The sequence below is a fragment of the Leuciscus leuciscus genome (assembly GCF_965113295.1).
Source record: "Leuciscus leuciscus genome assembly, chromosome: 13".
Classification (NCBI taxonomy): domain Eukaryota; kingdom Metazoa; phylum Chordata; class Actinopteri; order Cypriniformes; family Leuciscidae; genus Leuciscus; species Leuciscus leuciscus.
This window is the reverse complement of record NC_138737.1, coordinates 27,705,555-27,733,453: the sequence shown is the minus strand read 5'-3', so window position 1 is coordinate 27,733,453 and position 27,899 is coordinate 27,705,555. Positions and strand designations below refer to the sequence as shown.

At 37.7% G+C, this 27,899-nt stretch overlaps 1 protein-coding gene and 1 long non-coding RNA gene across 4 annotated transcripts in view; one reads left to right on the top strand and one right to left on the bottom strand.

Annotated features, from left to right (window-relative positions):
• Positions 1-27,899, bottom strand: part of ogdha (oxoglutarate dehydrogenase a) — a 70,193-nt gene that overhangs the window by 21,958 nt on the left and 20,336 nt on the right. The window contains exons 4-8 of one of the 3 annotated variants that reach the window (XM_082187727.1): positions 22,841-22,943; positions 13,963-14,007; positions 11,912-11,962; positions 4,988-5,103; positions 4,190-4,344 (exon numbers count right to left, since the gene is read on the bottom strand). In XM_082187727.1, the coding sequence (XP_082043853.1) occupies positions 4,190-4,344; positions 4,988-5,103; positions 11,912-11,962; positions 13,963-14,007; positions 22,841-22,943 (470 nt within the window). Of the gene's footprint in view, positions 1-4,189; positions 4,345-4,987; positions 5,104-11,911; positions 11,963-13,962; positions 14,008-22,840; positions 22,944-23,261; positions 23,356-27,899 lie in introns of all 3 variants that reach the window. The other 2 variants (XM_082187729.1, XM_082187728.1) reach the window with 2 other exon arrangements.
• Positions 11,912-27,899, top strand: part of LOC309512298 — a 30,521-nt gene continuing 14,533 nt past the window's right edge. The window contains exons 1-2 of the long non-coding RNA XR_014210947.1: positions 11,912-12,331; positions 12,384-19,808. This is a non-coding gene — a long non-coding RNA (uncharacterized lncRNA). The remainder of the gene's footprint in view (positions 12,332-12,383; positions 19,809-27,899) is intronic.

Below are 27,899 nucleotides of genomic sequence, written 5' to 3'. Positions count from 1 at the left end.
TTGGTTTATTCGTTTTTTTGCCCAAATGGTCTCCACTCTATGCATTTTGTAACAATAGAGCAACATTTTTTAACTGACCGTATTTGCCAGAAAATAAGTCGCATGCACATGAGTGCAAGTCACACCGGATCATGTTGAGAGAGAAAGGCGTCATAATTATTTGTATTTTTTTATATATTAGCCTATTCAGCAATAGTGTAAAAGACCTGTAAATAAAATACAGCATTTACATGATAAACACTATTAACATGTAGGCTATGTGTTGCCTATTTTACTTTCCCTTATGACAAATGAATGCAAAAAACAACAAGAATGAAAAATAAGTATGTAGGCTAGGCTATAATAAAATAATATATAGGCTACAGACTATAAAAATAGCCTATATTGTGCCCTTTATAAACGCCAAGCCTAAACAAATTTATTTAAATCGAAACGGTCGCGCATCTCTCATTCAGTCAAAAGTTTTCATTGCAATGTAACATGTGGATGCTAACTATTAATATAAAGAAGGCTTCATACTTCAGTCGAGTCCCAAAATACACGTAGCCTATAGGCTAAATCAGCGTCTTCACAGCAAGGGAAATGTTTGGAGTGGGACTGTGTGTGGCACAGCTTGCCCTTTATATTGTACAACAGACCAATTAAATTATGCAGAATAACTTTTTATATGTTTGGTTGACTGTGTTTCATTTTGATAATGAACAGTCTGCGATATGAAGCAACGCCAGAACTGATACTAGGCTATGTTGTGTGAGAGCGCGATGCGCGAGCGCCATCACTTGGATTTGTTCCACTGCTGGGAAATAACTTAATACTCTGTTATTTATAGTCATACAGATAATATGACATCATCCGAAACAGTAAAATGTATATTTTTATTTGTGTACATTCAAAATGACTACAAAATATCATGCCATTGAAAAATAAATAAAACAACATGATGCGCTGCTTTAGCGCGTCTCGGTCTCTTTAGATCTTTCTGGCGCTCACCAAAAATGAACCAAAATACAGAGAATAGCCTTCTTGGCGCGCCTACTTTTGAAAGTCAACATTTAGATTATTTAACACTAAAATGCATTATATATGCCTGAGTCACTTTGGAATAAATCAGAGCGTATTTCATGATAAAACGTGACTTAGCCTATACAGTCGAGAAAATAGGCAAATTCAGACCAACTGCTGGTCTACACAGAGAAAAAGCCCTGTCTAAGCTCTTCTGTTGTGCCGAGCCATTCGTTAGTCTAGTTGTTTGATGAGAAAATTAAATGTAGCCTATAGTTGCAATACACGCGTTTTGTAAGCTCCGTGCAACTGCTGCAGCGGACTATTAGCCTATTACTAGAATATTAGAAGAAATCTAATACTCAAGCTGTTTTCTCATTTTTCTACTCTTAATATTAAATAAAAAAACGACTGAACGAAAGATACACGGATTCTCTTGAACCACCACCGCGTTTGCGGCAGAAAACTACTGCAGTGCAGCCAAAATGCTCTGTTCGACTTATCTGAGATCCTTTACTCTTCCCTGTGGATGACCTGTGACCTACTTTCTGTAAGATCTGAATTTTTTAACTTGAATTTTAGAAAACTGAATTTGAAGTTCCGAATTTCTTCATCTTGAAAACTTGAATCTGTATTTTTTTAAAATGAATATTTGCACTATACGAATTCAGAACAAAAAAACTAGCTGTTTGAAAATACATGTCTATAAAATTCAGCCATAAAAAGATTTCAATTTGTTAAATTTCAAACGTTCAATATTCGTTTAAAACAAATCAAATTCAGAACTATTTAAACTACCACCTAAAATTCAATTTAGTTAGATTACACTTGCAAATAATTCAAATTTACACGATTCAAATTCAAATCATTTTGTCATATTATAAGCTCCATATTTATTCAGATAAAAACGTATCTTTGGTTTAAAATTTATCAACCGAACTTGCTCAAGCACACAAGAATGAACATTATTGGTTCTTGCAGAAATTCAAACGTGCTGCTTAACACATAAGAATGAACCTCATTGGTTCTCTCACACATCAAGCGAACATGCTTGAGCTTTTGGAAGTACATCAAAGCGCATCTTTTCATGATTAAAAATCTCCAGGGGTTAATAAAGGCCTTCTGAAGTGAAGCGATGCTCATTTTAAATATGGATATTTTTCTTACATGAATAACTAAAATAACTTAAAACGACTAAAATAACTAGTTTCCGGCAGACGGCTGTCGACCTCGAGAGGCGTCAATTGCTGTCATTACGTTGTGCGTCAAGTTCAAGGGTTACTCTTTTGGCGTAAATCGATGCGATTTACGCCAAAAGAGTAACCCTTGAACTTGACGCACAACGTAATGACAGCAATTGACGCCTCTTGAGGTTCAAACAAACAGGGCTGGGCAACTGCGTTCGTCATTACGTTGTGCGTCAAGTTCAAGGGTTACTCTTTTGCCGTAAATGATGCATATGGCCGTCTGCCGGAAGTAGTAATTGTATTCGTCTGAAAGAAGAATGTCATATACACCTAGGATGGCTTCAGGGTGAGAAAATCATGGGCTAAGAACCAATGAGCATGGTGCTCAGCATGGTGATACTGAGCATGCGAACAGTACACATACTATGACAGCACTGTCTGAACCTAACGGACAACTGATGCTGTGCTGATAGAATGAGGATGGGTGAACCGAGGACTTGAACGAATTTGGTGAAATGTAGGGTTTATTTAAGAATAACAATTAAAACGTACTGGAATATGCATAGTAACTAGTTATATTAAACAACATTTTTATTAAAATATGCAACAACTGTTCAGTCAAAACATGTAAATTAATTTTACTATTGACTATTGTGTATGCAGGTTATATTTTAAGTTTTTATGAGAAGGATCATGGTTTCTGTTAAAAGTTGATGAAGACTAGTTTATTCACTTTATTATTATTATTATTATTATTTAACTGAAGTTATGATTACAAATGAATTTATTTGAATGTGTTTGAGTATTTTAATCCGTTAGGATGATAGAATTGACACTAAAAAAAGAACTAATCGGCATACATTTCACGGTCATCACTGGTGATCGGTTCTGTGCAGATTTTGCTCATCTCAAAAATCATAATATAGCATTTATAAACCCACAATAACACAGAATACATCAGTATTCATCAAGATTTCAAAATAAAAGTTTAAACCCTCGCTCTGGGTTTGCATGCTTTGATGTTCACATATTCTTGAAGAAATTACAGCAGCTGTAGCATTTCTTTTGAAAAGAAGTGGCCAAAAATTAAAGATTAAGTGGACATTTGAATTAAATGTTTGGCCAATATTAAACAAGGATTTGATCATGCTGTAAAGTGTAACAACAACAATCACCCTGATTGGTGCCCATTGGTACATAAGTTGATTGTTAAAATACATAATATAATATACATAATATTATAAACAGTGTTGTTCAATAAAACCATCAAATGAATTTCTTTAAATACTTTGTGTAAACTAATTATTGCCTCGTTGTTATTACATATGTATCAAGTCATTTTAAGGGTATTCACTCCATTCTATTCTATTTTTATTACCACCCAAAAATATGATCAGATTACTCAATTAATTGTCAAAAGAATTGACCAATTACTAAAATAATTGATAGTGACAGCCCTAGATTAGTTAAATGAGTAAAATGCCTTGAAACATGCAGCATTATTCAATGTGTTGACATGTTTGCACTGAAACAGGAAGACAGGGCGGGACATATCAAACAACTCCTCCCCTTTTTAAAAATAGCCAATAGCATTAAGTTTATATCACAGCTTGGCCAGAGCCGTTGAGTTCGGTAAAGTCGCAGTTTCCTCCTAATCTCTAACCGTTTCTCCTCCTTATCCTCTCCATAATGCTTTAAAACATAGCATTCTGTGTAGAATTCAAATTATTCCGATACGTTTTCTGGTATGTGCTGACTCACACATATGATATTCTCTGTGCTATTGTGTCTCTAAACCGGGGCAGACTGTGTACACACTGCGGTGGTTCACGTGACACACCAGTCAAACGTTTGGTGCGAAGATTCGGTGCGTTAACCATTTTATTAAATAATGACGACTGTGTCTGTTCAGACTGATGCAAACATTCTGAGCAAACATTTAATGCATGTATTCCTATAATGCGTACCCTTACATTTGGCCTTTATGAGTGTGTGTGTACCTGGTGGAGCGAACCATGCGAGCCAACAGTGTCCGCTTCTCCTCAAGGCTGAACTGCATGACTCCAGGCCTCTCAAACTTCTGTCTGATCCACTGACACTGGTCCAGGTCATTGATGAACATGAACTCAACCCCTATGTGTTGGCAATATGCCATCTGAGAAAAACAACATTTCCGCAACAAGTAATTGTTTTATTCCAAACTGAAAGAAAATACTACACAGTACTACAGCACCCAACCATTTCACAAAAATAAGTTTGTCATGTTTCAAATTATACAACTCTTCAAATAATAATGCCCTGTGACACTTCCTGGTTTTCAAATGTTAGTGGATCATGTTCATAATTAATGTGATGAACTACACCTGTGGTTTCCCATGTAGGACTCCTGTGTGAACTTGAGAACTGACTAAAACTGACTAAAAAGTAGCATTTGAGTACACATGGTTTGATATTTTACATTGACATTTAAACAATCAATCAGTCATTATATTTGTAAGCATAACGTATACAAGAGTGTCGTTTCTGTGTAGCAAAACTATTTAATATTTAATATAAAGCTTGTGATTTGGATAGACATCACATAAAATAAAAAATAAAAACAACATTCAAAGGCCCCATGACTTTTCTAGTTGTTTGTGATTTACTGGAATAGAATTTAAAATAAATAAATAAAATGAATAAATTGTTTTTCAAGACAGTGCGGTTCTTCAAAGATTAAAAACAAGTTTTTGAGGGGGTGAATTAAAATAAGAAATGATCTTTTTAGCTGTTTTAGCTTCCTTGTGGTCCTCACTCACCTCCAAGCGGCGGATGATCTCCCTGAGGGGCAGAGCACTCTCATTGCCCCCAATAAAGGTGGTGGTGGGCAAGCGGAATACTTTATCTAGATCAGACTCTTCCAGCCCATAGAAACCTGTCAGCCAAACACACAACACGTCCAACCCAACCCAGAGAGAAGGGAAAGGTGGAAAGGGAGGGGGGCAGGGTCAACAGAAAAGAGAAGAGCCATCATGGATGCCAGTTGAGCGTAAAGAAGGGATGGAGGAAAATAAAGCAAAGCGAAAGGAAGGAAGAAAAGTCCATATGTAAAGAGAGGGAATGAGGAGATAAATGATAAAAACAGTGAAACAAGAAAAAAAAAGACAGACAGGGAGAGAAAAAAACATTGAGTTAGTGCGGGATGGAGTTAACATGAGGATGACAGTGATTCCGTGCATAATCAGAAACATGGTGGATTGGAGTTTTAAGAAAACACAACAAAAAGCACCAGCCATTAGCATGATGCATGTTATTAATAATAACAACAACAACAGCAGCAGCAGCAAAGCGGACAACATAAAAAAAGAACATTAAGTATGAAGTGGTTAGTTAATGGTTGAAAAAGGAGAAAGAACAAGATTTAGAGAGAAAAGAAAGGTGGTTTAAAAATTGATAAGTAGAGAGATGGAGAATTTGGGGGTTAAAAAAAAAAAAGAAAAAAAATGGGTTAACATCATTATCACTGTCAATATAATATTGGTGTTAATTGTATCATTGCATTAAATGCATCCAAAATTTAACATGTAAACAAGCAACCGTACATCTTTGGATTGTGAACTGCAATTACAAAATGAGATCTTTACTGTTCAATTCATTAGTGTAATGATATAGTATTATATTTATTTATTCAGCTGCTCATGCTTTTAATGTAAAGTCAAAAACTACTATTTCATATAGCCTACAGTTTTATTGTATACATTACGCTTAAGTATATACTTGCAGCAAAATGTGCAGTTCTAATATATCTAGAATTAATACACATCAACTACTGTATTACTGTGTTACCTTTACAGTAAGAATTGAATTATAAAAAATCCATACACAAGGATGATCTTTTAAAAATTAGCTTACTATATATTATTTACAGCACAAGTTTTAATATACCTTTGAAGGTGGATCTCACAAAACCTATAAGAAAGTCCTGGTCACAGATTCTACATAACCCACAGCAAACCACAAAAACCACAACATGCGAGTTAACAGCCTGGCAGAACATTTTAGTCTTTAAATATTAAAACACCTATTGTTTCTCTGAATGCTAGTTTATTTGGGAAGAGCGAGTTAATTTCATAAATTAACAAATTACTGAGGCTCATACAGTACCTACAAAAAGTCAAACATGACATGCATTAAGCTGTTCAGAGATACTGATAGGGCAGCACTTAAGGAAACTGACCTGTCTGTTGATAATTTTGGATGTGCAAAAAAAGACAGACATGCACCTCAAGGCATTTGAGCGGGTATGTTAAAGAGAGAGATTAACCTATATTACAGAGTGTTAATAAGAGCACTAAAGACAGCAAGACAGAGAGAGAGAGGAAGAAAGAGAGGATGAGCACAGATAGAGGGAGAGTATGAACTTGTTTCTAGTAGAGATGCACCAAAATTTCGGCTACCAAAAATTTGTCTGAAACAACAATTTGACGTTTAGTTAGCGCTTCTCCAATGGCACAATTTGACTGTTCAGCGTCTATTTCGTGCAATCGCAATAAGCTGTTACTTTTAATATGAAAAAAAAGTCTCAACTTTTAAACTTTGCTGATTTAACTCAAGCAGCAAAAGCATGATTCACATTAGAAGGTATGTTGAAAGATATATAATGACTTACTGAAATATATTATGTCTCATGCAATATCTCAGTCAGTATTTAAACCACGAAAAGACTTCAATAAAACAGCTTGTAAACAATATGTTCTGTAACATTACATTTACCTACGGAAAACCATTCAGAAAAGTCTATATCTCCTTCGTTAGCTAGGAAATATTACTCTAGAGAAGAGCATTTTGCTAAATATATGCACTTTATTACATATTCATTATATTTTTACTTAAGCTGTTAGTGATGTCTTCATTATTTAATGTATGACTACATTTGTCTTGAAAAGTTTTTACAGCCTTCATTTAAATGTTTATATTTCACCAACAAATAGGAGTAGAAACATAATTCTAATATTAAAAAGTTGATATAAAACTGCCTTGTGTGCAATTAAAATTTTCAGTAAACTTTTTTTTATTTGAGTGTTGATTATTAAACGCAGAGTAGGTGATTTGTTCCATATAAGTTGTTATACTGGTTGAAAGTCTCTTCACATCCTGATAGCAAATCACAAAGTGGTCTAAATGTATTAATATGTATACTGTATACCATCTGTGGAAGTTGTAGGGCCATGAAATGTACGCCTAATCATTGAACTCGGTCCGAATGCAATGATACGATGTCCTACCTGCCTGTCAACGTATGTATTTCCATACCTCCACGCACCCTGCTTGCGCATACATCACACGTCATCAGCCTGTTTCATGCTATGCAGAGTTATACAGACGTCAGTCACTGAGCACCGCAACAGGAACAAGTAGTCACCTTTTACAGTTTCTCTTGAACCAAATCTAAGAGCTTATGCTGCGTTCACGCTATAACTACTGTAATCTGAAAGAGATAGAAACCCATGACGTTATACTCGGACCGGTTTGTGACTCGAATTTGTGCGTTTAATGGCAAAACTATCAACGCCGAAATTACTCTGCAGCAGTCAGGTGGTACAGGTAAGTGCTCTTTAAGTTGTTTTTTGTTTCTTATTTAATTATTTTAATTCAGATGTTTAGGTACAATTCATAAAATTTATAAAAATCTAATATTAACAGTTATACAAAAAAAAAAAAAAAAAAAAATATGTTAAAATAATAATAATTTTGGTTGCCATTTCAGCCAAGAATTTTCATTTTGGTGCATCACTAGTTTCTAGGGGTGTATTGTGCAATGTTGCATATGTGTGAATAGAAAAGTGTAGGTGTGTGTCTGTTGCTGTGTTAGGGGATTTTACAAGAGAATGTGAACACGTAGACTTCATTAACCATCACATAAAGCTTCCCTTCACCACATCTGAAGCTAGAGGACAGCAAAGCCACCAAAAACACACCTGGCACAAAAATAACCTCTCCAAAAAAGCCAGACCTTGAGCAGAAGCACTTTTAACTACAAACACAATGTCCACATACACATACCATCATGAAATTAAAGATTTCATTAACGTGAGTGTATCCTAATATCTTTGAATAGCATCTTTTGTGACTATGATCTTTTAACCTCAAAACATTAAAAGGAATATTTTGGGTTATTGTAAATTTATGGTTCACATGTGTCAGGCTGATGATTACCACTCGGTTTATGACTTTTTGTGTTTATAAAAACAAATAAGAAATGTGTTTACAATAATACAACTATGGATGGGTCATTGTGGAAACATCCTTAAGACTTGTAGGCCAGTGTGGTGAACCAACTAAAACTATTACAATCATTTTAGGTAACTGAAAAAAATTTATAAAATTTAATTAGATTTGAATAAGTTGTCAAGGCAACATTTTTCAATTAAGTTGAAGAACTAAAATCACTAAAACAAAAACAAATAATAGCTTAATAGAAATATATATATATATATATATATATATATATATAAAAAACGAATTAAAGACAAATGCACAACAAAATTACTAAAACAGAAAATTGAGCTTTAAAAAAGCTAATTAAAAATATTACTATATACTTAAAAGGTATATAGATAATACTAAAATAACACAGTAGATAAGTAATTCAGGACAGATTTTTTTCTTTGAGTTATGTCAATTACCCTTAAACTTGATGAATCAGTGACCCCATTCCTAAAATATAAAGACAGCTTTACATCATGTGTAAAAACCCATTTACACTGTTATTCTAGCTTTTACATTGTCATAATATACTGAAGATGTAACAACCAGATGAAAAATATATTCAGTTAAAGGGGACCTATTATGCCCCTCTTTACAAGATTTAATACAAGTATCTGGTGTCCCCAGAATGTGTCTGAAGTTTCAGCTCAAAATACCCCACAGATCATTTATTATAGCATGCCCAATTTGCCCCCATTTGGTTGAGCAAACACACGCCTTTTCGTGTGTGTACCTTTAAATGCAAATGAGCTGCTGCTCCCAGCCCCGTTTCCAGAAGAGGGCGAAGCCTTTACAGCTTGTGCTTCAGATACTCTGGCAGCAACAACAAAACTGGAGAATCTCACACAGCCAAAATGTCAGAAATAGTTAGTAGCTTTCAGCCTTTTATGTCCGAACCGGAGTCGGACACAGATGGAGAGACTCAGGAAAAAGTCTAAGTCAAACACATAAGACTTTACCAAATTTCCTAGGCATATTTCATTCATAAATGAAATTCATCCACTGTGGCTCAGATGCCAGGAGTCTAGGAAGATGCATATGTTCAAAATAACACAGACATTATATCAATTAGTGCTATTGCGAGGATATACAGTGGTGCTTAAAAGTTTCTTGTGCCCTTACAGAATCTGTGAAAATGTGAAAAGGTATCATACAAAATGCATGTTATTTTTTATTTAGTACTGTCCTGAATAAGATATTTCACAAAAAAACACAAAAAAAACAAAAAAAAACCACACCAGCTCTTAATGCATTGTGTTTCATTCTGGAGCATTAGTGAATGTTTGAACCTTTTTTAATAGTTGTGTTTGAGTCCCTCAATTGTCCTCAGTGTGAAAAGATGGATCTCAAAATTATACAGTCACTGCTGGAAAGGGTTCAAATTTGCAAAGATGCTGGAAAACTGAAGAATTTTCGGGACCTGGATGATTTTTCTGAAGAACACTGGGCAGTTTAACTGCTCAGGACAAACAAGGGACTCAAGAACAACCATCACAAAACAAAAAAAACTGTTGTGGATCACCCAGTTAACGACACAAGACGACTTGAAGAATCAAGGGTACATAAACTTTTAAACGGGGTCATTTTTATTAATTCAGCTTTTTTTTTGTCTTGTCAAGTCAAGTCAAGTCACCTTCATTTATATAGCGCTTTTAACAATATGAATTGTTTCAAAGCAGCTTTACAGTGATAATAGGAAATTACAGTCACAGAGATTGTTTTGGCTTTACAGCAGCTCTAGGATAAAGTTATTGTCCAGCTAAAGTTAGTTTTGATTAATGATCTTTGCAACGGAAGTGAATCAATCAGTTATTAACTTAGGGGCCGCTAACATTACACCGTTCTAACAGAAAACCCTCAACGCGCTCCGGCCGCGCATCCGCACAAAACAGTGCCTGGTGGCTCGAGAACGCACTCCCGGAAATAGGTTCCAAGGTGCAAACGATTATCAGTTATTTCTGCGCAAACCTACGCAACCTCTGCGCAAACAGTCTTGTGGACTATATGTAAACATCTTTTAAGTAAAATATCTTATTAAGGACAGTACTAAATAAAAAATAACGTGCATTTTGTATGATCCTTCTTATTTTGTTAAAATTATTCACATTTTCACAGATTCTGCAAGGGGTTCACAAACTTTCAAGCACCACTGTAAACATGACGGACTATGTGCGGCTCACTCAAGGCGGGATCTATGCAAATAGGGCGGGATCTATGCAAATAGGGCAGATTGTCACCAGTCATGGGCGGGGCTTGCCCCTACTGTGACGGAAACCTGGAACAGCGCATTTTTAGACACTGCTTCTGATTTATGGGGATTATTAAAAAAAATTAGTGGGTGGATTTTTTCCATTATAGGCTGGTTGTTTACACACACTGTGGACACATCAGTATTCAAACCCCATGTAAAAGTAAATTTAACATGATAGGTCCCCTTTAACTTCAAATTTGTTTAGTGATTTTCACAATAAATATTGTTCTAAAGCAGTTTTACTAAGAATAGTTATGGTAGTTACTGGTGTGATATAATCATTTATCAGTCATATTTGTAAAAGTTATATCCCATGTCTTAATCACCCCTGGCTTAATCAGCTTAAAAAAGTAAACCTGGGTACATGCATAGGTACAGGTATGTGGAAAGGACACGTTATCTGTAAAGCACAGTTTACATACCGGTGAGTTCCACAAACAAATGACTGTAATGCATAACCAAATGTTCTCCAACCTCAAAGTATTCCCACCAGATTTAGATCTTTTCAAATCCCTTTTTTACTGAATAATTAAAATGCCTCAAACAAAAATAACAGTTTAAGATTTTAAATCCTCAATCCATTTGTCTGGTAGGTAGGCATACTACTGTAAACACATTTCTTTGTTTTACAAACTGAGGGATTAGTTGAAATTACAGGTTGTGGTATTCAACATGGCACAAATTATGTACACAGACAATAGGTTTTAAATAATAAATAAAATATTCCTTTAACATCACTAGCAGATTATGCTACAATCATTATCCAAACATTTTGGTGTCTCTTGGTGTATAATTTGGCAAATACTTACTAATCAAAATCCATTACAAATTTCTATTAAAAGCAATGAAGCTAAAACATAAAACTAAGGGGAAAGTAATCTTTTAAAAATGTAAAAAGGGAAAACACAGCACTCAGAAATTAAGAGTGCTATGTTTTCCCTGTTTAATTATGGAACAGCAGTTATCGAATAGTTCTTAAAATGCTGTATGGGATTCTGGACATTACAGAAGTATGACAGTTTTCATGTAGACTGCGGAGCCATTCACCATAGCACCAGCATAAACACAGACTCATGTGCTGGCACACACTCATGTCACAGGCCATGAAAATCTCTGTCTTTCTGGCTAATTTAAATACTGCTAACACAATGCTATGCAAAACAGGCATTAATACTCCACTCTTACTATTTGGTTTTCGGACAGCTGTTTAGAGCATATCAATTACCCTTGTCCCAATTACAGGTTTGAGAAACTTCAGCAAAGTGAAATTCAGACTCTGTAAAGCAGGGTAAAAAAAAAAATAGAGATATGCATTTATGTACATATAACAGTTAAGTTCTCCAAAGCAACGCAATTAATTACGTAAAAACTAGCATTTTTACATACTAATATATCAACAAAAGCAACAGCAAAAACAGAAATTTACTTATACTACATATGTATCATCATTACGTTATCACCTAAAGGCTTAACGTTATTTAACTATAAACAAAACAAAAAGCATACTAAAATGTCAAATATTAAGTTTAAAACAAAATGTGTCAAGTGTCTAACTACACTAGTTCTTCTCAATATACAAAGTAATACTTTTATTCAGCAAGGATGCATTAAATTGATCAAAAGTGACAGTAAAGACTATTATATAGTTATAAAAAAAAAAATCAAATTAAATGCTGTTTTTTCTTTTTTCTTTAAAGAATACTGAAAAAAAAATGTATCGCTGCTTCCACAAAAAAATATTAAGCTGTACAAAATAAAAATTTTCAATATTGATAAGAAATGTTTCTTGGACACAAAATCAGCATATGAGAATGATTTCTGAAGGACCATGTGGCAACTGAAAACTGTAATGGCTGCTGAAAATTCTGCTTTGCCAAAAAGGAATCAATTACATTTTAAAATAACTGTTTTCTATTGTAATACATTTTTGAAATGTAATACTTTTTAACAATATGACTGTTTTTGTTGTATTTGATCAAATAAATGCAGCCTTTGAGAGTATAAGAGACTTCATTTAAAAACCTTAAAAATAATTAAAATTAAATAATTAAAATCTTACCAACATCATTTAAACAAACATATATATTGTGCTGTTAAATGAAGACACACCAAGACAAGGAATAGTAAAGCTCCAATAGAATTCCTTTAGGTTCACAGTCTCTCTATTCAAATTACCCATTATAATGTATTATAATATTTTATATATATATATCCATTTTCAGAAAGATGTTTTGTTTTTTTCGGTAGTGACAGCTGCCAATATTAGATACCAAGGAACATTCCGATTTTTTCAAATTTGCCCACAAAGCTAACAGCACTGCCTAAAATCTCTCACACACACACACACACACACACACACACACACACACACACACACACACACACACACACACACACACACACACACACACACACACACACACACACACACACACACACACACACACACACACACACACACACACACACACACACACACACACACACACACACACACGGCTATTAAAGGGATACTCCACCGTTTTTTCATATTAAACTATGTTATTCCCTTAACTAAGACGAGTTGATACATACCTCTCTCGTCTCAGTGCGTGCACTAAATCCTTCTGTCTTGCGGCGAAACTTTGTTAGCCCAGTTCATTTAATATGGGCCAAGCAGAGAAGCTACCAAACACCTCCACGTTTTCCCTATTTAAATACAGTTACTCGCGAAGTGTAACTCGACCTAGGACGGTGACACAAAACAAAACGTTGCGCTTTTCTAAGCGTGTAAAATGGATAACTATATTGTATGGCGGAATACCATAGCAAGTGCTTGTAAGCACTTCGACTTGGCGCAGTAATATCTTCACTAGAGGAAGCGGGGGCCGGTGAGAGGATTTTTCACGAGTGAAGATATTACTGCGCCGAAGTCGAAGTGCTTACAAGCACTTGCTATGGTATTCCGCCATACAAAATAGTTATCCATTTTACACGCTTAGAAAAGCGCAACGTTTTGTTTTGTGTCACCGTCCTAGGTCGAGTTACACTTCGCGAGTAACTGTATTTAAATAGGGAAAACGTGGAGGTGTTTGGTAGCTTCTCTGCTTGGCCCATATTAAATGAACTGGGCTAACAAAGTTTCGCCGCAAGACAGAGGGATTTAGTGCACGCACTGAGACGAGAGAGGTATGTATCAACTCGTCTTAGTTAAGGGAATAACATAGTTTAATATGAAAAAACGGTAGAGTATCCCTTTAACCAAGAGGCACAGAACTGCTCGTCATTAAAGCCTACCTCCAATGGTTAGAGCACTTAGACGCTTCTTGACATATGTAAGGTCTGGAGAGGCAGTGGTAGAAAAAAAAAAAAAATCCACTGGGAGTTAGTGATTCCCAAAACCTCATGGTTAAAAGCATGGCCAATTCCATTGAGAGAGACTAACAAACATTAGATTACAGCACTGGATAGTGTCTAACTGAATAGCTTCACTAATGAAATGTAAAGAGTTGGTCACTTGGGTAAACCACACATCTTATTATGGATTCCAGATAAAACAACTTTCCTTCACTAAATCACAACAGGCACCAAACCAAGCAGTTCCTAAATGCTGCAGCAATACAATCAAGGCTTCAAGTCTCAATCTACATCACAGCCTACACTAGAGCTGCACGATTAATCATTAAAATATTGTGATCTCGATTCAAACACCCACGCAATCTTATTCCTAAATAAAAAAATTCTAATTACAAATAAATAAAAAAAAAACCCACCAGATTATTTAAATCTGTGTTTGCGAAGCCGTTGAGCCAGAGAGAGAGCAGTTATGTTTAGGTATTTATGAGGGAGTCATTGAATCATATATTCAAACAGATTTTTAAAAAGAAGAATTCAACTTAATTAAACATTTTTAAAAAGACTGCAGCAATTAACGTTTGGTCAGAACCTCTAGTAAATTTCTTGTTATTTTGTTTAGTTGTCCGTTCAGAACCGTGGGAAATTTGTGATTGTGACAAAAAATTATTCTCAATTTATCCAGAATCGTGCAGCTCTAGCCTACATGACTGTCCCACACACTGCCAGGCAAAGCAAAGACTAGCTCCTGACAGGCTAAACACATTACTTGCAAAACTTTACGGTAAATATTTTTTCCGCATTAAGAGTCGTAATTTAGCTTTCAGCCTTCTCTCTGACCTTGTTTTTTAGTTTTTAATTATTATTCTTTTATTTATTCTTTTACAGTGTAATTTGCTTAAATGGTGGGGACTGGGAAGGGCCCTGAGAGGTATATACCAAGTATATTATATTAATAAAATTTTGCTCCTCAAAAGAGCAAAGAAAATATCATTTTTGGAGACATGCACCCTTTAAATATATAAAAATGTATATAATGTTCCTCTACATGTGGTTACAATGTACAGAATGCAAAAGATTCTGTGAGCTTTCCTCTGCTGTAAGTGCATTACAGTTACATGCTCACACACACACTCATACTTACATCAGCATTTATCATTATATACATAAGTTACTGCAGACTGAAATGAAATCGTTAAAGCTGATTTTCATGTCTTGAAAATACTGGCTCAAACCAAATAATTATTTTCAGTGCAATAATTATTTTAATAATGCATTCGTACGCATATGAGTAACCAATCAAAATAAATCAGATTTATCTAAGGAATTACCAGGCCAAGAGTCAGATTTACTAAACAGGGCAAATTAGCATGAGAGAGCAAGTCCAAAAAAGCACCGCAGGGAATGGAAACTTCTGCGCGTGATCTACTGACGACGCACAAATCAAAGAACACAGCAGCTGGATCATTTCCATAATGACCAACGCAATCTACCAAGAGCAGCACAAATTAGCGTCTGGTTTAAAGCTGCAGTCGGCAAGATTTGCAACTATGACACTATGCTCCGACAGAAAACCATAAATCAGACGGTTTTAGAAAAAAACCTGCGCTTCTACCTCCACCTAGAGCCTGTTATTTGTTTTGCAAAAATCCACCGCTCCCGGTTCTTCTGGTCCAATCAGCGCAGGGCTGTGTGAGATCTGAATGTCAATCACAGTTCGTGCACACGCCATAGATCCCCCCCTCCTCGTGCTTGTTACAATATCACATGCACACGTCTGAAGTTTGCAGGTGTGTTGGATTGTACAAAGCGTGATGGCGGCGAGAAAATCTACTAACAAGCTTCCAATTCCTTGGTTATTGCTATCTATGGGTAGATTAGCCAGGGCAGCCTACCTCCGAATACTCCATGGTGTTGATCGATGCTGAAGAGATGGGCGCGTGCACGAGAAAATCTGGTGCACACCATAGACTGTAAAAAATATGGACAAAGCGTCTGTGACGTCACCCATAGACTTTCTGAAGAACGGTTTTGAGGCCGTTTATGGGGGATATGGGCGGCGCCATCTTGTACGATATTTCAATACAAATGTTCTGAAAGGATACAGAGGTGGTATGATGTGTTGTGTCAGATCATGGCCGAGACGTCAAATTTCAGGAATTCCACTCGGCGCAGCCTATGCTCGTTATCAGCTGTCAATCAAGCTGTCAATCGCCCTTATTTGTCATAAATTTTATATCTAAATACGATCTAAACTAACGAGTTAGAAAAAGATTCACTACCCTCACAGTTGTCAGGCACTCGGAACCTATCGAAAAATACAATAAAAGTCCATGGGACCAACCTGTAAAAACATGAATTTATGCTGTGAAAACAGACATTTTAACATGGGGGTTTATGGACATTTGCTCCATTTTGGGACCTGCCCCTAGCAGATTTTCGATGTATTGCAGTTTTTCGCACTTCCGGGTAGGCTTCATTTTTCAGATTAGAATGTTACCGCTTGGTGCACACGCACTGACGAGCACGAACTTGATGGGAGGGTGCTCGGTGGTAGTGGGGGAGGGGCATGAGAGTTGTAAACATTCTGTCCCCTCAATCTGCCAGACTTGCCGACTGCAACTTGATCATTTTAACTAATCACTAGCATATTGCATACAGGACTTTCCAGTTAGAGCGTAGTGACATTTAATCGTTTTCTTAGTCTACCCCCCCAAGACTACCGTTATAAAAATGAGTCTTAATTGTTGGTTATTTTAATATACATGTAGATAATGAAAAAGACACATTGGGATTGGCATTTAGAGGCATTCTGAGCTCTATTGGAGTTAGACAACACGGACTAGGGCTGTCAACGAATATTCTAAATTCGAATATATATTCGAATAGTTTTAAAAAACAGAAATTCGAACGTGATAATTAATATTCGAATGTGAATTTCGAATATGGAAAAACACGCCCGCGGAAGCAGAGGCGCGTCTGTCTGCTTTGCGAGTGGGCGCGCGCGCTGCCTGAGGGACAGGTCACACGAGTCGCACTGTCTAGCACAGCGTCACTGCTGAAAGTTGACAGTGCACTAAAAGACAATGGAATAAATTGCAGTCAGTTTTTCCTTTTTTAATACAAGCACCAATAATGTAAGTAGCCTTTTTCTTTTTTAATAGCACTTTATTTTTGATGAACCTCAGGGTAAAAGTTCTTTGTTGTCACATTTCTCGGAATTGTGTGCCTCATTTTATTTAACGTTAAACAGAAAAGTTCCATGTTTACCACAGCACAGCTCGCTCGGAGCTTTCAATGTCGGTTCTATACTGTAAAACTTCAATTAATGTTAATAAATTTGTTTCAATCACTGAATGATATAATATTTGGGACAAGAGTCGCGACCTTAAATTGCTTGCACAAAACTCTTGATCATCACTCAACATGTGCTTATTGTTGTTCATTTAAACCGTTATGCGCAGAGAGAGCGTGAGCGCGAGGGCGAGAGAGAGAGAGAGAGAGAGTGCCTGCGAGTGAGCGAGAGTGAGGTCTGCGGTCTTGGCCATTAGTTTATTTACTTGGTTTTGTGTTGGTAATACATTGTCAAATATGTTTAAACTTAAATTAACTACCTATACAAGTAGTTACAGTGCCCTCCACAATTATTGAACCCCCTGGTAAATATGATCAAAATTGGCTGTAAAAAATAAATCTGCATCGATTATCCTTGTGATTTTTCATTCAAAAAATGTGCAAAATTCTAACCTTTCATTGAAGTAAAAGAATTGAAAGTGGGGGGAAATCACATTATGAAATAAATGTTTTTCTCCAAAACATGTTGGCCACAATTATTGAAACCCCTAGAATTTTTTACGAGTAAAATATCTCTGAAGTATATTCCCATTAATATTTACCTTTTTTAGTACACCAGGGGGACTAGGAACATGAAACTGTCCAGCTATGACTTCGTGTTTCACAGGAGTTTAAATATGAGGAAACACAAAGGCCAAATCCCCTTAATCATCCATCACAATGAGTAAAACCAAAGAATATAGTTCTGATGCGTAGCAAAAGATTGTTGAGCATCACAAACTAGAAAGTGGCTGTAAGACAATAGCTAAAGAATTGAAAATCCCCATTTTGACCATCAGGGCAATAATTAAGAAGTTATAACCAACTAAAGATGTTATGAATCTGCCAGGAAAAGGACGTGTGTCTATACTGTCTTAATGCACGGCGAGTATGAAAGTTTGAGTGGCCAAAGACTCTCCAAGGATCACAGATGGAGAATTGCAGAGATTAGTTGAGTCTTAGGGTCAGAAAGCCTAAAAAAAAAATTATCAAACAACCCCTACATCCCCACATGTTGTTTGGGAGGGTTTTAAAAAAAAACTCCTCGCTCATCCAAAAACAAATTCCAGCAAATTTAATTGTCAGACACGACTGGATCTTCAAACAACACAGGGTTCTGTGGTCAGATGAGACTAAAACAGAGCTTTTTGGCAGCAAACACACTAGATGGGTTTGGTGAACACAAGGATAAAAAGTACCCCATGTGTACAATTTAATATACCAGTGGATCTTTAATGTTGTGGGCATATTTTTCTGCTGGAGGTCCTGGACTTCTTGTTCAGATACATGGCATTGTGGATTCTATCAAATATCAACAGATAAAAAATCTAAACCTGACGCCTTCTGCTAGAAATCTTATAATGGGCCGAGGTGGGATCTTCCATCAGGACAACGATCCAAAACAAACATCAAAATCAAAACAAAAATTTGTTGTGGAGCACAAAATGAAGCTTCTGCCATGACCGTCTCAGTTCCCTGACCTGATGAGTGGGCTGAACTGAAGAGGAGAAGCACCAACATGGATCTGGGAATCTGAAGGATCTGGAGAGATTCTGTGTGGAGGAATGGTCTCTGATCTCTTGTCAGTTATTCTCCAAACTCATCAGGCATTATAGAAGAAGACTCAGAGCTGTTATCTTGGCAAAAGGAGATTGCAAAAAGTATTTAATAAAAGGGTTTCAATAATTGTGGCCAACATGTTTTGGAGAAAAACATTTATTTCATAATGTGATTTCCCCCCACTTTCAATTCTTTTACTTCAATGAAAGGTTAGAATTTTGCACATTTTTTGAATGAAAAATCACAAGGATAATCGATGCAGATTTATTTTTTACAGCCAATTTTGATCATATTTACCAGGGGGTTCAATAATTGTGGAGGGCACTGTATGTATGTCTCTTTGTATTAATTTGTCCTGTTATTGACGTAATGCAGGATGCGTAATGCGCATTGACAAAATGCGCAACCAGATGTTCGAATAGTTCGAATATTCGTGTGTTTTTTAGAGGGAATATTCGAACGTCATTTTTGAGCAATTTTGACAGCCCTAGTCAGGACCCACTTATTGTCGCAATCATACTTTAGATCTAATATTGTAACATTAAATCAATGTTGATGCCGTTGAAATTCTGCAATAGAGCGATGACATCTCAGATCATTATCTAGTCTTGTGTATACTACATTTAGCCAAGGTTGCAAAACCATCTTCCTGTTACAAATATGGTAGAACCATAGACAAAAAAAAAAAAAAAAAGACGGACGACGCACCTTCACCCTCTTCCATTGTAGAAAAGTGAAGCCGCCAACATCCCAATATGGCGCTGACATATTGCGCTGATTTGGGACCTGATTCTACGCAGTAGTGAATGCGGGACCCGAGTCTGCGCAGTAGTCAGCATGACGTAGAGCCACGGTATCACGGCCCCGCCCTCACTCCCGCAGAAACGGTTAGTACTGTATACTGTAGAACAACTCATGTCGTTGTGAAATAAACAGTTATGGCATAAACTTTGGCTTCACTTTTCAGGACTTGTGCGGCATGCTTGGGTAGAACTATCACCTCTACCACTAAAGACTGCTTTATAAATAATCTTCCTGATTAGTTACAACTCCTCAGCAAATTTTACAACTGCATTCTTGCCAAACTCCTGCTGTATAGGCTTGATGCGATAGTCTGTGTTACCGGTGTTCAGCAGCAAAACCCGTTACGTTACTTGCTCACTCCGGCACTGTCCCCCACCATCGTTTTGATTGTTTTATAGTAATAATAATTTACTTAAGTTAGAGAACAGACATTACAATTAAAAAACTGAACACGTCTGCTCAATTCAGCTCGAGCTGAACAAGAGTCGCAGCACGAGTCAGATTTCACCTCACTTCGCCCATTTCGCCTCACTCTTTTGACTGACAAGACGATGTCTGAAGATTTGGTTTCAAAGCAAAACGTAAAAGCGCCTATTCAAGCAAGTTTTTCATTGTACTGTTTTTTTGTTGTTGTGTTTTTCATTGAGAATAATAATTAAACACTATTCAAACAATTGCAGCCCCTGAATTTGAAAGCGAAAGTAAAATGCGCACGACCGCACGGCATTCATAATGGTGCGTGTCCACTGGCGCGAAGCGAGTGGAGCAGAGTTGAGCTTCCATAGGAATCAATTGAAATGCTCACTCTGCGCCAGCGGACACGCACCGTAAACTATTTAAATGCAAGGTGAAAAAAGAGAGAAAAACTTTGTCACCCCCCAACCCCCCTTGGTGACACCTGTATTACTGGTATTGTCAAAAGTTTTTCACTGTCACATCCATACTGCTGTATGAACAAAACCGCATTGGACAGACAGTTGTCGACCACGTCATATAATGCGAGAGCCACACTGAATGGCAAGGCCATGCACAGACATTTTGGGGGGCAGGTGCTTAAGTGAAAACCCCTCTTAAAATTATTTATAAAAAGTAAAGTTACATAATGTTGATTATCTTTTAACAAATAACACTATTTAACACTATAGGGCTGTTATACCAATTAAATGAAATCAACAGCAACAAAATCCATCTTACCATTTATTATCCATTTATACTGCAAATACAATTGACTAAATACTGTTGAGAGATTAATGTTCTAAATATTACATTTAGAATATAGAAATATGAATTGTTAGGGAAAATGAAATACAATTATATATGAAACTAAATCCGCCAGTAGGCGACAGCAAGTCGTAATAAATTAATCATAGAATAATTAATTCAACTGTTTAGTTCAAACCGGCTGATTCAATGAAAGCAGCAAGTGTCCAGTGAATTTATGAATGGGTCATTGGATCATTGACTCACCCGATACATTCAAAAACGGTGGAATCATTCAAGAATGAGAAACAGACGTGTGTTGCGAGGAGACCCTTTCTGCATTGTTTGGAACTATTTTCCTATTCAAATGCACTCGGTTACAAAGCATTTAAAGCTGTTACTGGTTATTTAAAATATCTGATGGATGTACTCCCACCTCTATGGACTACTTGCACAACTACTTCCGCGTTCCAGTTAACACATATCGGGAGTTTTCGGTTAGAGCGTTCAGCGCACCTACATACACGAGAATGCAGATTATCACTGTGTTTTATGGCTGCCAATTGATTAAAAGAATGAAAAATTATCTCTGTATTAATTATCTTGAGCCTGCTAAAATGTTCCTATAAATATATTTTCTTTCCAACTGTGCATTCTGAATAATAAATAGGCTAAATACATTTATCCACTAAGCTGCAGCAGTCCTATATGCTCGTCTTCTCATTAACAGTTTTTTTCCCTCTTTCTGACATTTCATACCTGTTGGGTTTACATTTTTAAATGAAATTGACTATTAAAAGGATTGCTTGTGTGCGCTCCTTTTAAGTCCAGTCTTTTAAAATAGTTGAATGAATGAATGCTCGTGACGTGCCTGTAACGATGTTTAATAGGCTAGGCTATTTAATCAGTAACGCACACAGCGTAGAGGAGAATGACAGTCAACTACTTTGAATATTATAGCATTTGGGGTATAAACATGTAAATAGTGAAAAGATTGACATTGAAAAATGACACAGAATGATTAAAATATTTAATCCAAATAAATAAATGTTCGCGGTTCGTACTGATGTTATTCATCTGTCCTCATACACTTCAGCGTCGCGGTCACTAGTTTATACGAACACTGACAACCTGTGGTGAAATAATGGCGTATTTTTAACACCCGCTGCTTTCTCAGATCGGCTCGGGTTGGATTAAAACTTCATGTTCCGATAAGTTTGGAAAATTCTGCACACAGTAAACATCAGAATATACCTTCTCCTGTCAATAAAAATTGCCACATTTTTAAATCTTATTGCGGACACTCATTTTAGGTGGCGTTTGTTCAACTCATTGACCACAGTACATTGAAAGTAAACATAACCGGAAATAAGTGAGACGTACTATTTCCAAACGGAAGTGCGTCATGAAGCTCAGTGCAAGTGGTCCATTGGACATTTATTGAATTAAAATTCTAAGTGTAACGGACATTGTTGCTATATTTGATAATGTTGCCATGGTTACCAAACAGTGTGCAGAAAATAGAAAAGTAGTGTGCATGTAACTGCAAGGTCAAAACATATGAGCAGGCCAAGTCATTACAAAGTCCTGTCAAGTAATTTGAATGTAGCAAAGCACGTCTTTCAAGACTCGCAGCCACCTCAAGCGTGATACTGTACAGAAAGTCAATTTTAGATTGATGCCAAATATGTGAAAGCCAAATACAGTGCTGCTGCCCTTCATCACAGCAAATCCAGAATCACAACAATCAGTAAAAAAAAAAAGTCTAAAACTGCTTTCCAGAAAAGTTTAACAATACCTATAGTTTTGATTAAATTATGAAGATGAAGTTGAAATTCAATTACCAACTGTCATAGAAAGCAGTTTTGACAAAACATCTGAGTCCTAACCATGTATAGTTTGGTGGACATTCATAATTCCTCACCAAGTTTATCCGATGACGTAATAATGTCGGTGGGAACGCATGAATCCAGATCAGCATCCATAATCCCAAGAGGGTCCAGCTGAGCCACATGGTGACCACGTATCTACAGGAGACAAGGGGTCGCCCCACAAACATGGGAGCCGAACGCAAAACCACCCACAAGGAAAAGATACAGAAGGGGGAGAAAGAAGGTACAGAAGAGAAGTGCAGCAAGAGCACAAGAAGATTGACATGATGTAGGATGCGTCGAAGATGAAGTGTCGGGTGCAAAGGGGGATGGGGTATAAGAGTTGAAAAACAGGGTAAAGTGTGAAATGGGTGAAAAAGGGACAGATAAAGGGAAGGAGAAAGCAACAATCACACAAAACAGGCTCATTAATATTGGTCTGTTGAGCTGTGGAAGACAGAAAACATTTCTCACCAACATGCTGGAACCCAGTAGCTACTGGGGTCTCGTCAAAATTTACACAACTGATGCCAAGTGGGTCAAGGTTTGCATTGTGATGCCCCATTACCTGGAAACAAGGCAACAGCAGTCACAAGACATGAGGAGTTCACCAAGCAGATCCCATGACTGTGAAATTGAGCCCATCCTTCCACAGTGTCACAAATATAAGATGCGAAACAATGCAGCCAAAACGAGGTATTGCAAAATTTTATATTTTAAACCAAATGGGACTATCTGCTAGAGGTCGACCGATATCTCAATTTTACAGATTAATTGGCAACAATAGTTGCTTTATGGAACTATCGTTATCTGGCAACCATCAGCATTTATTTACCTATCTGATCGTGGTTATTAAAACTAAAAACAAAGAAGCTAAATTACAAACAATAGGACAAATACAACAGAACAAAGATACAAATTAAATGAACTTAAGTCTTTCAGGTACAGTAGTTTTATTTATTTCTTATTGACAACAAGGAACAACGGACATTTTGACATTATTCACTGTGTATTTGACCATTCAAGCACAATAAACCACAAAAGAGAACTAAATTCAGGATTGCATGCTGTCTGGATGCATCATGATGTTCCATTCCAAGATGGCGCCGCGGATGGCTGCCTCGGTGTGGAGCTCTCCAGTTATTGTGTTGTTTTTGTTGGTTTGTTCTGCGTTTAGTCATTCTTTTCCTATCAGTTTCACCAAAGACGAACTACTGGACATTAGGAAACACACACCAGACAACTTTTTTACAGATTTTGATTACTCAGACGTTTTACTGGACATTCTCGTCGGAGGGGCAGCGGTGTTGTTCAAACGCGCGGTCAGACGCAAACGCGGGAAGCGCGCTGGCGCGCTGGTTAAACTCCGCGAGCGCGGCCTCCGTTCTGCACTCCCCAGTATTCATCTTGCGAATCTCCGATCTCTTCCTAACAAAATGGACGAACTTCTTCTCCTCACCCGCACTAACAAGGATTTTTTAAACTCCGCTGCTCTGTGCTTCACTGAAACCTGGCTGAGTGAAGCCATACCGGACAACGCACTACATCTGCCGGGCTTTCAGCTGTTCCGAGCGGATCGCATCGCGGAACTAACGGGGAAAACGAGAGGTGGTGGATTGTGTTTCTACATTAACGGAAGTTGGTGTTCAGATGTAACAACACTGAAGAAGATGTGCTCTCCTAATTTAGAGGCACATTTCATAAACTGTAAACCTTTCTACTCGCCGCGGGAGTTTTCCTCATTCATTCTCGCGAATGTTTACATTCCTCCAGACGCGTGTGTGAGCGCGGCGATACAACAGCTGGCTGAACACATAGCTGAAATGGAACAAAGGTACCCAGACTCTCTTTTAATCATTCTTGGGGATTTTAACAAAGCAAATCTCTCCCGTGAACTGCCAAAATACAGACAGCATGTTACATGTCCTACCAGAGACAGTAATATATTGGACCACTGTTACACCACGATAAAGAATGCGTATCACTCCGTCCCACGGGCAGCTTTGGGGCTCTCTGATCATTGTTTGGTTCATCTTATACCGACCTACAGGCAGAAACTGAAATCAGCTAAACCTGTAATAAGGACTGTAAAAAGATGGACCAACGAAGCAGAGCAGGATCTACAGGCCTGCTTCGATTGCACTGATTGGACTGTTTTTGAAGCTGCAGCCACCGATCTGGATGAGCTCACAGATACTGTAACATCATATATCAGTTTCTGTGAGGATACATGCATTCCTACCAGGACATTCTTATCATTCACTAATGATAAACCATGGTTTACTGGGAAACTCAAACAGCTTCGTCATGCCAAAGAGGATGCTTACAGAAGTGGGGATAAAATCTTGTATAACCAGGCCAGAAACAGACTGACAAAGGAGATCAGAGTTGCTAAAAGAAGCTACTCTGAAAAGCTGAAAAACCAGTTTTCAGCCAACGACCCGGCATCAGTCTGGAGAGGCCTGAGGAACATCACCAACTACAAATCACCATCCCCCCGATCTGTGGAGAATCAACAACTGGCTGACACTCTCAATGCATTCTATTGCAGGTTTGAGAAGCCCAGACTCACACCTCACACCCGCTCTGATGTGCACTTCACACATCCACCATCACCTCCTGCAACCCCTCTCCTCCCCCCTTCTGCCATCCAACCTGAGCTTAAGGTCTGTGTGGAGGACGTGAGCCGAGTCTTCAAAAAACAGAAGACTAGGAAAGCTTCAGGCCCAGACGGCATCTCATCTGCTTGTCTAAAAGCCTGCGCTGACCAACTGGCCCCAGTCTTCACGCAGATCTTCAACAGATCATTGGAGCAGTGTGAAGTTCCCTGCTGCTTCAAACGCTCCACTATCATTCCGGTTCCCAAAAAACCTAAAATCACTGGACTTAATGACTACAGACCTGTCGCTCTCACGTCTGTGGTCATGAAGTCGTTTGAAAGACTGGTGTTGGCCTATCTGAAGGACATCACTGGACCCCTTCTGGATCCCTTTCAGTTTGCTTACAGAGCAAACAGGTCTGTGGATGATGCAGTCAACATGGGACTGCACTATATCCTGCAACATCTTGACAGACCTGGGACTTATGCACGGATCTTATTTGTGGACTTCAGTTCGGCCTTCAATACCATCATCCCTGATCTTCTCACAGCCAAACTGACCCAGCTCTCCATGCCATCCTCAATCTGTCAGTGGATCTCCAGCTTCCTGACAGACCGGCAGCAGCGAGTGAGACTGGGGAAGCTCACATCCAGGACCCTCACCATCAGCACTGGCGCACCCCAAGGGTGCGTTCTCTCCCCACTGCTCTTCTCCCTGTACACTAATGACTGCACTTCTAAAGACCCCTCTGTCAAGCTCCTGAAATTTGCAGACGACACCACCGTCATCGGTCTCATCCAAAATGGTGACGAGTCTGCTTACAGACTGGGGGTTGAACAGCTGGCTGTCTGGTGCAGCTATAACAACCTTGAGCTGAACACGCTCAAAACAGTGGAGATGATTGTGGATTTCAGGAGAAAATCCCCAGCACTCCCCCCTCTCACCATCATGAACAGCACTGTGGAAGCAGTGGAGTCATTCAGGTTCCTGGGCTCTACCATCTCTCAGGACCTGAAGTGGGCAAATCACATTGACTCCATTGTGAAAAAGGCCCAGCAGAGACTGTACTTCCTTCGCCAGCTGAAGAAGTTCAATCTGCCACAGGAGCTGCTGATCCAGTTCTACTCAGCCGTCATTGAGTCTGTTTTAAGCACTTCCATCACTGTCTGGTTTGGTTCAGCTACCAAATCGGACATCAGGAGACTACAACGGACAGTCCGGACAGCAGAGAGGATTATTGGTGCCCCCCTGCCAACCCTCCAGGACCTGTACTCTTCCAGAGTGAGGAAGAGAGCAGGTAAAATCATCACAGACTCCACTCACCCTGGACACCCCCTGTTTGAACTGTTACCGTCAGGACGGCGACACAGATCACTGGCCACAAGAACATCCAGGCACAGGAACAGTTTCTTTCCACAGGCCATTTCCCTTCTGAACACTTAACATGCCCCCCAAGGCATATGCCTGCAAGTGCAATACTCCCACTGTCTAGTGCAATATTCTCTTAACTCAGGTGATATTTATATTTATATTATTCATGCTACTCAAAATACTGTAAATATGTTCATAATCTGTAACATGCACGAGACTCCCACTGTCTAGTGTAATATTCTCTAACTCAGGTGATATTTATATTTATATTATTCATACTTCTCAAAATACTGTAAATATGTTCATAATCTGTAAATGTTTATTCAGACTAAACCCAACTGTGACCCCTTTTTTTTACTTTTTATACTATTTTATTTTATTTTATTTTTTTATATATTTTATTCTTAGAATTTGTATTACTATGTTTCTTGTTGTATTTGTATTTGTATATGTGCACTGGAAGCTTCAGTACCAAGAAAAATTCCTTGTGGGTGCAAGCACACTTGGCAATAAAGCTCTTTCTGATTCTGATTCTGATTCTGATTCTGTGCTTTGCGAGCTTCGGGGTGGGGGGTGGGGGGGTGTGGGGGGGTGTGGGGGGGGTCAGTCAGCGTGAGTACCGCATCGCGGTTTTTTTCCACAGCTCATTGTGCTTGAAGTGTCAAAAACAAATACACACAGAATACTATAAAAATGGCCAATGTAATATTAACAATGCACATCCCGCTCTTCGTTTTCTCATTCTTGCATGTTTCTGAAGTGTCAATAACTTTAGGTAGTACTGTGATACTCAGATATACATTTACATAACCCGATATAAACAATATATATACACATGTAAAAAAAAAACCCATTTTCAGTTGAATCGTTTTCTAATCTTTTCTCTGTTCTTACAAAATCTTTATAAAGTGTTGTGCAAAAGAAACATAAGAGCAAGGTAAAATCTTAAACATCAGCATGGTATAACATTCAAATGAGGGCTACATAATAGATGCCATTTTAAAATTACAAAAAGGCAAGACCTGAGTTTATTTTATTTCTATATAAGAGAGATAAAAATAATAAAAAAAAACATTAGGGATGCAACAATACAGTTAGCCCACGGTTCAATACATACCTCGGTTTTTTAACCACGGTTTTC